Genomic DNA, 10,080 nt, shown 5'->3' on the forward strand with positions numbered 1-10,080 from the left:
TGTTTCATTGGAATATTTGTTCCATTGGAACATTTGTTCTGTTGGAATATTTGTTCCATTGGAATATTTGTTCCATTGGAATATTTGTTCCGTTGGAATATTTGTTCTGTTGGAATATTTGTTTCATTGGAATATTTGTTCCATTGGAATATTTGTTCCATTGGAATATTTGTTCTCTTGGAATATTTGTTCCATTGGAATATTTGTTGTGTTGAAATATTTGTTTCATTGGAATATTTGTTCCATTGGAACATTTGTTCTGTTGGAATATTTGTTCCATTGGAATATTTGTTCGGTTGGAATATTTGTTCCATTGGAATATTTGTTCTGTTGGAATATTTGTTCTGTTGGAATATTTGTTCCGTTAAATAAAAGTTTTTGTTTAAGATCCAGGGGTTGGGAGTGAAAAGAAGAAGTTGAAGATCTCAAAGAAAGATTTGAACCAGGGTTTGTTGTTGTTTGTGATGTCATAAGTATGTTTGCGATGTTGATTGTTACAGATTATGACATCACAATGGTTGACAATCGTGGTCGGAACAAAGTGGTGAAGGTAGGACATCGTGTGGTTGTTCGCTGATTTAACTAAAATATTACAGGGAGGAAAGGGAAGCAAAAGGAAGAGCCAGGAAATTAAACCAAAACCACCAAAAATCGCAAAAGTAAAAAAATTAACCAAAATATTTCTTGTTTTATCGAAAGTTTTCGCAGCAAATAATGAAACACGTTGATGCGGCGGACCTGCAAGCAATGAGCAACCGCCGGGGGAAGCAGAGAGTCAACTTTTCATTGGACGAGGATTCTATTCTATTGTTGTGTAAAGTTGTGGCAACAGTGTTGCTTAAAAAGGTAAAAACGTCAAACAAAAACGTGGCTGCTAAATCCAACATACAATAAACTCACAGTGAGTTGTAGCTGATTAAAACAAAACTTCATCCAGACGAGCGCATCGACGCGAACCACCTTTGGCACGGCCACCCACTGGAGTTTGGTACGAGATGTGTTGTTGCGTAACTGTTCAAAGTCTTGCGATAAAACATCAACGGCTTGTTCGAGACGGCAACGATTTATTATGAAAAATAAACTGACGAGGATATGTCACGAGTAATGTTATTTCTATTAATGTTAATATTGTTTTTATGCATTAATATTGTTTCTATAGTTTATCGGTCGCCGAGGTTTTGGCCGACGTTGATTTGGTTGAGAAAGTTCTTCGTGGTCGAGTGGATTTAACAGATCAGGTGATTATGATGCGTACAATGTTGATTATGATGCGTACAATGTTGATTATGATGCGTACAATGTTGATTATGATGCGTACAATGTTGATTATGATGCGTACAATGTTGATTATGATGCGTACAATGTTGATTATGCATATAATATTGTGGCCCCCCATAGGAGGCCTCCGCATGCTTCATGGAACTACTACCGTTGGTAAAGTTAAAGTTCAAGGGTGGGGTCCATGGTACAATGGAGGGCGTGATCCCCGATTCTGTGGATGAACTCAATCAAAGGTTTGTTCCTCGTGTTTCTTGCTGTTCAGTTGGCTTGTTTAGCCAACATTGATTCAAGGATTTTTTTTGTTTTTATCGGAACGACAAACTGGTTTAGTCACCAAGTTTTATCGTCATAGTTACGCAGTACAAGCATTCACAACGGAACCAACCGACCACGACCACGAGGACGGGATAACGAACAAAGATGACGTGTTAAAATGTTCTATTGAGAATCTTATATTTGCCGTGCTCGCTTCCGATGAAAAACATTTTAATCAATACCAGGTATATTGTGATGTCATAAGGGTTATATACTGTGATGTCATAATGGTTATCCACAATTGTCGTTACAGACGTACAAAATATTCGAGGATTATCCCGAACCTCTGGTCAGCCAAGTGTCCGAGTTATTGAAGAAAAGAAGTGAGTTTAGTGATTTTATGTTATTTCTATATTATGCTAGTATATTATTTCTATTTCATGCAGACATTGTATCAAAGAAATTGGAAAATCCACATCGGAAACGAAATCTCCCGTTTGCAGTGCCAAGCTACCATATCACGAAGCTATACTGGCAGTGAGTGGTGATGTCGTTACCGTTATCACCCACAATTAAACCCCCCCCCCCCCATTAACCAGGTCGTTCCGATCCCAACATTTCTCCCAAGTTTTCGACGATTGTATTTCTTCGATCAATGATTTGGAAACCCAGTCGCCCGTGACGTACAAACTCGATGTTAACAGTGGATCTATTGTTTCTATGTTAAGTAAGTTTGAGTAGTGGATAACGTAGCTACGTGTATAAACCACCACTTGGGGTGATGGGCCAAACATGGCCTCCCAGGTCTTCTAATAAGAACCAACACCCAGGGATCAAAGCTGAGTTAATAATGTAGTTTAAACACTAACCCCCCCTAGTGTCACTCCTGGACGACGATTTATCGTTGGAAATTAACTTCCCCACTGAACTAGTGATGTCGGATTTCAAGTCAATTATCGGAACTGACTTTTATAAAAGGTGGGTTTTGTTTCCATGAAATAACTTGAATATATTTCATGAAATAACTTGAATATATTCCATGGACGAAACTTTTCTTCAACAGCATGAAAGCAACCGAAGAATCCATGTTGGCCGACAGTCACGCAAAGAACGACGATCCCAGAAAAAAGAAGTTAATGGAACTTTTCCAGGTAGGAGGGGGTTTGGGAATCGAATGTAATTGTTTACCCTCGCGTGGTAGAGACTTTGCTGGCTTAGTTAAGTGTCCAAGGGCATACACTTCCACAATAACTTGTTATGTTTTGGCCGGAGATAAGCGGCTTTACACACTCCCACATCATAGATGTATATTTGATTGACAGATGTATATTTGATTGACAGATGTACCAACAGATGTAAATTTGATTGACAGATGTATATTTGATTGACAGATGTACCAACAGATGTAAATTTGATTGACAGATGTACCAACAGATGTATATTTGATTGACAGATGTATATTTGATTGACAGATGTATATTTGATTGGCAGATGTACCAACAGATGTAAATTTGATTGACAGATGTACCAACAGATGTATATTTGATTGACAGATGTATATTTGATTGGCAGATGTACCAACGGCATCCATCTTACTCCAACTGGATGATGTTGTCGGGTGTGGCCGGGGTTGTAGACGAAGAGAAAAAGATTTTGTCGCACCCCGAAAAACTTTCGTTGGTTCCGTGTATTGTCGAGGTTCAACGACCACATAGAAATCAAACAAAAAAACATCTTTTTAAATATTTTGAAGGTGACGTCGCATATATTGTTTTGACTTTTGTAAATATGTTTCATACAGATAAATGTGTTCGATACTGTGACAATGGTGTTCAGTCATGCATATCAAAGCTATTGTTCTCGTTACGAGGGCCACGATTCAGTCGTTGTGATGTCATAATGATTGACGGTTTGGATGACATCACATGTTTCCCTGAAAATTTGCGGCAATTGGGAAAAAACATGCTGGGGGTGAATCTAAGGGTCCCCTGATTTTACAGGTATGGGATGTCATAATGTGTTGTGTGATGTCATAATCACAAGGTTTGATTGACAGGCATCCCAGTTACAAAACTTGAAGATAAGTTTCTCGACCAATCACATTCAGCCGACGATATTCAACAATGTTTGAAAATTCTCCATGAAACGAAATTCGTTTTCACTTCCGGGATTTCAAGGTTGGTATTTAGGGGGAGGTTGGTTGAAAGTAACCTTGTATTATTTGCAGAGCACGTGTGATTCCACGTATGCACGCGGGTGCATGGTTGAGCAGGGGGGTGGTGTATAAGGGGGAGGCTGGAAGGGGGTGGGTATATGTTAGTGGGTTCGTATTGTTATTCAAGTTATGCCATGAACAGGATTGGCACTGGAGTGGGAAATCCCCCAAACGAGGACGAACCCCCCCAAATTGGGAAAACATTTTTTTTTTTTGTGATGTCATCAACAGATGATGATGATGCCACAAGTGTTAAAGAAAGATTTGGAGCGTAAGCGATACTATTTGTTGCGTAACATATTTTAACAATTCTATTTTCAGGGTCAACACATCTCATTATGACATCGTGAAGTTCCTTTGTCGTCCATGGCATCATATTGACGGACAGATCAATTATGACACGGCCAAAACTTTTGTGGCTGGAGTGTTTCTGCATGTATGTATCGCGCATTACATTCATGTGTTTGTTATATTTATGTTTATCACAGATATTGCGCAATCCTGGTGTTAATTTGCGAGGATTGTCGAAACAATTTGGCCACGCGATGCAGAGGGTGGTGTTAGAAGAAGTGACGCAGGTTTGGTTTCTTGAAGATTTCCCTTCGTTGTTTTAATTAATTTAATCTTTATTATCGTATTAGAAGATTTAATCCAGCTTGGTTTTTATCCAGAGCCTCGTGGATTGTAAGTGTGTGTCGCGTCATAGCAATGATCACGTCACAGGGACGTGGAGAATATTCGATAGTGACGTCATAAGTAAGAATAAAAAGGATGATTATTACATCACAACCAACGATGGATTGTTACGTTTATCATACATCATAAAGCTGATGGACGAGTTGGTGAATGAGCGGGAAAAACATTTTGAATCTTTGTTGAAGAATGAATAATTATGACGTCATGATGTACTTTTGGTCACGTGATTGTTGTAAATAAATTATGCGCTCTGCTGCCAGTGGTGGTAAAGAATAGAAATCTTATTTAAACATTTAGCGTTCATAACAACATGGCTCAGCTTGGCGTTGAAGAACTTATTGAAAGATTAACTTTAGGGGTTGCTACGACATTGGGTAAGGTGAAATAATGGTTTTAATAAATAGTTTGTGTAAAAAAAACATCTTCTGTAGTTTGTATTGTGTTCGTAGACGTTACGATCGCCATATACGGTGACCAACAATTGCCAGTTCTTTCACATCTATGACACAGCTGGCGTAACCAATATATAGTGCTAGTGAAGAATCCGCCCCTACGTTATCTGCTAACCATTAAACAGTAACTAAGCCCTTATAACCTCTAACACTTCCCACCAGCCTAATCTGTAACATACGGGAGAATTCTTCATTATTTACTGAATGTAACTTTATCCTCGCATGGCCGGAAAACGACAGTCGTTATCACATGGGTTTAACACCTCGTGCCAGCTTACGAGTTGTCGTACAAATAATACATTGTCGCACAAATAATTACATAAACTGTTTTAAAATATCTTTCTAGAAAAACGTCCTGGTGTTTCGGAGGTTTCATTGTCAAAGTTTCCACAAGCGGAGCGTCACACCCTGGTCGGTTGGGAACAACGCAACAGCTGCATTCTGCCCGATGATTTGAAAAGTTTTTATTTAACAACCAATGGATTGTTGTTAACATGGAAAGTCAATATCAATGGTAATGTTGTGGAGAAATATAGAAGTAATCATCTATTGTGGTGCACGCCACTTGTGTTTTGTTCGCCACTATTGGCTTTAGAATTTATTCAAAAGATTTTCCAAATTTAACGTCTCCCAAAACGTACATACATGGTAACCGTTTTCGACAGACACCAAGGTTCCAGTTGGAGAGATGAAAATAAACTCGATCAACGAACTTTCAAAGTTGAGCCACGCTGGTTCGACGGCCACGATGGGAAGCAACATCACAATTGCCGACGTGGAGCATGAGGGCGACGACGAACCTCACTTTGACGGGAGGAGTCGAATATTTGAGCTCGATGCTTGTAATGGGGTTGGGAAAGTTTGCCTTGTGTACATGAAAGCAGTGCCTGGTGAGGTTTAAGTGGTTTATGGGTGGGTGCTTTCCCCTCAAGAAGTTATGTTTAATCCTAGCTGTCACCATTCTGGGTGTATGTGTCATTGGGCAAGATACTTAGTGGAAGTTGCTCCAACCCAGTGGCCACCAAGCCATACAAAACTAAACAAGATCAATTTATCCTAAAACAAAATCCAGGTTTGCCGGCCCAGAACGCCGAGATTTGGTTCCTCGATAGATCTCTATGTTGGTCACATCTTGCTACCAACTTTACTACATATTATCGACTAATGTTGATGCATATGGGGTTGCCACAGTGGTATTATTCATGTACTGATGTTGGGTTATCACCCAAAGCTAAGGTAGATATGCATGCTGTTGCTTTTTATACCAATACCTTGTGATGGTTTAAGTGTAAAAGATCTTTTGACAATTGTTTGTTTTGTGATTTTAAATATGAACCCCATATATTCCCAGCAATGGTGCAACTTGTACGCCCCTGTTCGGTTGGGGTTGGATGAAAACGAGGTAACTCAAGATGAAGTTGGTAAGGGAGGTCAAAAGGTCAGCCAAGTATTTAATTAACGATGACTTTAACAGAAATGCCGACGGTCAAAGTTGATTTAACGCGAGCTTTTAAAGGAAAAGTAGTCGATAAGGGAGGGAAGGGGAAGATAACGAATCAACAAAATGTTAAAAAGAAACCAAACGTTCCTAACATAGCTGGTTCAAAGTATGTTGCAATCCATTGTTTAATTTTACTTTTATTTTTTGAATTTTATTTTCAGATCATTGACGTCGATGCGGCACATAAGAGGCAGCAAACCATGGACTTGAACAAATATTTATTCTCGCTAACGCACAATCGAACTTTACATTGGTTAATCAATATAGCAACATATTTAACACAAACTTCTAATAAATTATAAACTTATTTTTAAACAATTTATTTCTTGACGAATTTTTTCAATCCTTCGGTGCTCATGGACTTTGGTCGTTCCAGCGGCAAGCCGAGAGCTCGGCTCCATATTTGTTGAGAGAGACAACCGAGGACGCGGGAAACCCCGAACAACACGGTGTAGTATTGCATCTCGGTCATCTTATAATACTGCAACAACACCCCACTGTGCGCATCTACGTTGGGCCATGGGTTCTTGGCTTTCCCTTGTTCAAGCAGAATATCAGGAACCAACTTGTAGAGTTGGCCGACCAGTTTAAACATTGGATCGTCAGGAAGATGTTTCAATGCAAACTCACGCTGGCAAGTATAACGTGGGTCAGTCTTCCTCAGCACAGCATGTCCGTACCCCGGCACAACCCGTCCACTCATCAAAGTATCCCAGATGTATTTTCGCAATTCTTCATCGGTAACTTCTTTCCCGCCAAGCTCCTTGTAAACTCCCGTCAACCAAACAAGAACTTCTTGGTTGGCCAACCCATGCAAAGGTCCAGCGAGCCCATTCATAGCAGCAGCCATGGACAGGTAAGGATCACTGAGCGCGCTTCCCACTAGATGAGATGTGTGAGCGCTAACGTTTCCCCCCTCGTGGTCGGAATGTATCACAAGGTAAAGTCTCATCAACTCGATAAACTCTGGATCGTTGTACCCGAGCATATTGCAGAAGTTTAACGACCAATCAGCGTTTTCGTCGATGGTTCCGTTGAATTTGCCCTCGCGATATAAGTTCCGGTAAATCTTTGCAGCGATGATCGGTATCTTGGCGATAAGGTTCATCGCATCTTCGTAAATATGTTGCCAATATTCGTTCTTGTGAACACCGTCGGAATATGCTTGCGCAAACTTGGATTCGGTATTTAACACACTGAGCGCGGCGCTTAGTTGAGACATAGGGTGCACGCTGCTGGGCAGTTGGTCCAACAAGTTTACAATATGCGTGGGAAGATCAGCTCTATTTGCCCATTCGCGACTCAACCACTGAACTTGATCTTTACTTGGTATGTCACCGGTACATAGAAGCCAAAACAAACCTTCAGGTAAAGGTTGTTCACCACCTGCAGCAGTTGGAAGCAAATCTTGGCAATCTGGGATTGTGTAACCTCGGAATCGAATCCCTTCTTCAGGGTCAAGTACTGAAGGTTCCCAAACCATCCCCTTGATCCCACGCATACCACCATACATCATGTCCACCGATACATCGCCCACTTTGGCGCCGCCGAATTCTTTTTTAAATTCTTTAATCTCCGATTGTTTTTCAGGGATTTTTGCTGCTAGAACTTCTTTCAGGTCGGTAGATGCGGAAACATACCTCCTCGAACCGACAGCCAATCCTCGGTTTAAAGATTGCAGGTTTGGGAAAACTTTTTGAATTGAATTCCGGAAAGCCATGATTTGTAGAATATTCGACTGAAGTTTGCGAGAAATGAAATCCAGGTTAGGGGGGTTAGGGCTTAAGGTCGGTAGATATGCTTCAGTGGTTTCAATTTTAACCAATCATCGTCCAGTACGCCATTTCGTCATTATATAATGTTTCCATGATAAAAAAAATATTTCGACCCCTAACCATAACGACCAAAAGCGCGACAAACTTATGAAATTAAATTCGGTGTTTTTCGTTTAAATAACTCGCACACGATGTTTAACGATGCATGAAATTGTTCGCTACATTTAATGAATCGGGTTAACGAATAATCATTTTAACAAATTAAATTGATTGTTTGTCTTTATTTTAAAGATTAATTAAGTTTTAACCAAAGTCGAATAAATTGCTTGGCCCCGAAATTAAACGTCGGGTACTTAATGAAGTTGTTTGTAACCCATCTAATTGTGGGTTAACAACAATACCTATGAATTATTTATTTAAGTTGATTAAGTTATAAGAATCAATGGTTTCGGTACAAGCTTGCGGATCTCTTTTTTTTATTAATTCCTGAACCTTGGAATTTCTCCAGCGTGTCGGATCGTCTTGAATTATACATAGACCTTCATATAAGCGGGTGAGACTGGCTGGTCGAAGTTTGTGTTTTTGTGTTTTTGATTTCTGTAAATATGGAACAAATGGCGGACGCGCTGCTCAACAATTTCATATTCATCGCCTCGTAAGTATGTTTGTGACGTCATAGTAGCATCGTTTAATTAAAGTGACGTAATAATGACTTAGACGCGCCGAAGAATATTGATCGACAAGTTAGTTGTCAACAGTTGGTTGCGGTTGTAGTTCTAGTATTACCTTGTCAGCGATATGTGTAGTTTCAATGCAGATATTGATTTTATGGGTTGGTTCCTTGGGTAAGATCTACATATTGATTAACATAATGCTTTAAATTAAAAGTTTTTTAAATTATCGCATTTAGTTAGAATGGGGTAAGGTGTGTATTGTGGTGTAATGCAGCTTATTGTGACGTAATAATTATATTCCAGCGACGCGCCTCGACGGCCGCGTGGTGTATTTGGTGACGGTGGTCGACGACAAACCAGCAGACAGACAGTGCATGGGAGGAAACGATTGCAAGAACAATATGACGTCAGAAGAGTTAAGGGGTTCAGTTTGGACGAGATCGATGAGTTTCGTCAAGTCTTTGAGTTCTACGACACGGGGAATTCGAAGACGATGAATTTAAGGTTCGATGTGGGGTGTGGTGGTGGAACGTAGGGGTTGATGGGTGTGGGGTGTGGGGGTTTTAATATATTGTTGTTGTTAAAGCGAATTGGAGATGGCGTTGCGAGCGCTCGGCTACAATCCCGCTGATGACGAAATAGAAGAGGTGACGTCATTAATGGAAGTCGATGGTGACGTCACAATCGACTTTAGCGAGTTTTGTATGATAATTGAACATATGAAGGAATTAAAGGGGGAGGATGGTGACTTGAGGTGGGTGGGTTATATATTGTGAGGGGGGGTGTAAACTTGTGCTGCAGGGACGCCTTTGCTATCATTGACCGCGATTACGACGGAAAAGTCACGAAAGATGATTTATTGCGACTCATGATGAATCACGGGGAGGATTTATCATTAAAAGAAGCTCACGAGATGATTAAGTACGTAATTATCGTGTGTGGGACGTAACTATCGTGCGTGTGACGCAATTTTCACGTTTGTGACGTAACAATTACCTGCAGATTTGCCGATTGTGACGACACAGGTGTCATCGATTACAGAAGGTTTGTGACGTCATTACGCGACTCGATTGACAAACACAAGTTTGATGACGTAGAAGACAAATCCAACCAATCAGCGACGAGCTCGTTTGGGGAAACCAATCATAAGAAGGAACGTCATGTCACGTGTGTTGAACCAACCAATGAGAGATTTCAAGCTATTGAAAGTAAGGATTGGTTGAAGCATAGT

The 10,080-nt window shown here is 40.3% G+C and overlaps 3 protein-coding genes across 7 annotated transcripts in view; 2 read left to right on the forward strand and 1 right to left on the reverse strand.

Annotated features, from left to right (window-relative positions):
* Positions 1 to 322: 322 nt before the first annotated feature.
* LOC100180639 (general transcription factor 3C polypeptide 1) lies at positions 323 to 4,714 on the forward strand. 2 transcript variants are annotated; one of them, XM_002125553.4, is made up of 21 exons: positions 323 to 447; positions 501 to 550; positions 597 to 659; positions 709 to 846; positions 938 to 1,101; positions 1,160 to 1,238; positions 1,399 to 1,514; positions 1,634 to 1,781; positions 1,850 to 1,919; positions 1,983 to 2,073; positions 2,136 to 2,263; positions 2,415 to 2,514; positions 2,600 to 2,687; positions 3,109 to 3,289; positions 3,338 to 3,505; positions 3,577 to 3,713; positions 3,764 to 3,841; positions 3,894 to 4,022; positions 4,073 to 4,187; positions 4,240 to 4,329; positions 4,423 to 4,714. In XM_002125553.4, the coding sequence occupies exons 2-16, from the start codon at positions 515 to 517 to the stop codon at positions 3,612 to 3,614; spliced, it is 1,608 nt and encodes a 535-aa protein (XP_002125589.4). In that variant the 5' UTR covers positions 323 to 447; positions 501 to 514; the 3' UTR covers positions 3,615 to 3,713; positions 3,764 to 3,841; positions 3,894 to 4,022; positions 4,073 to 4,187; positions 4,240 to 4,329; positions 4,423 to 4,714. The 2 variants fall into 2 exon arrangements, with proteins under 2 accessions (XP_002125589.4, XP_026694802.1); XM_026839001.1 differs by lacking the exons at positions 3,338 to 3,505; positions 3,577 to 3,713; positions 3,764 to 3,841; ... (2 more) ...; positions 4,240 to 4,329; positions 4,423 to 4,714 and having other exon boundaries at positions 326 to 447; positions 3,090 to 3,116.
* Positions 4,715 to 6,598: 1,884 nt separating this feature from the next.
* On the reverse strand, positions 6,599 to 8,241 carry LOC104266666 (citrate synthase, mitochondrial-like). The gene has a single exon (XM_009863433.3). It carries the CDS (start codon positions 8,118 to 8,120, stop codon positions 6,720 to 6,722), a length of 1,401 nt encoding a protein of 466 aa, XP_009861735.1. The 5' UTR covers positions 8,121 to 8,241; the 3' UTR covers positions 6,599 to 6,719.
* Positions 8,242 to 8,749: 508 nt separating this feature from the next.
* Positions 8,750 to 10,080, forward strand: part of LOC108950397 (calmodulin-related protein-like) — a 1,919-nt gene continuing 588 nt past the window's right edge. For 2 of the 4 annotated variants that reach the window (XM_018816101.2, XM_018816103.2), the window contains exons 1-5: positions 8,750 to 8,830; positions 9,153 to 9,353; positions 9,436 to 9,603; positions 9,651 to 9,770; positions 9,852 to 10,057. In XM_018816101.2, the coding sequence (XP_018671646.1) occupies positions 8,781 to 8,830; positions 9,153 to 9,353; positions 9,436 to 9,603; positions 9,651 to 9,770; positions 9,852 to 10,057 (745 nt within the window). In that variant the 5' untranslated portion in view covers positions 8,750 to 8,780. The other 2 variants (XM_018816102.2, XM_026839002.1) reach the window with 2 other exon arrangements.

This window comes from Ciona intestinalis, unplaced genomic scaffold, assembly GCF_000224145.3.
Source record: "Ciona intestinalis unplaced genomic scaffold, KH HT000139.2, whole genome shotgun sequence".
Classification (NCBI taxonomy): Eukaryota; Metazoa; Chordata; class Ascidiacea; order Phlebobranchia; family Cionidae; genus Ciona; species Ciona intestinalis.

Bases quoted from the DNA above. Each gene is read 5' to 3' on its own strand.
- LOC100180639 (XM_002125553.4), top strand. From the start codon at position 515: ATGGTTGACAATCGTGGTCGGAACAAAGTGGTGAAG. The intron at 1,920-1,982 runs GTGAGTTTAGTG...TATTTCATGCAG, and splicing joins CGAGTTATTGAAGAAAAGAA to ACATTGTATCAAAGAAATTG. The intron at 3,290-3,337 runs GTGACGTCGCAT...TGTTTCATACAG, and splicing joins TCTTTTTAAATATTTTGAAG to ATAAATGTGTTCGATACTGT.
- LOC104266666 (XM_009863433.3), bottom strand. From the start codon at position 8,120: ATGGCTTTCCGGAATTCAATTCAAAAAGTTTTCCCAAACCTGCAATCT.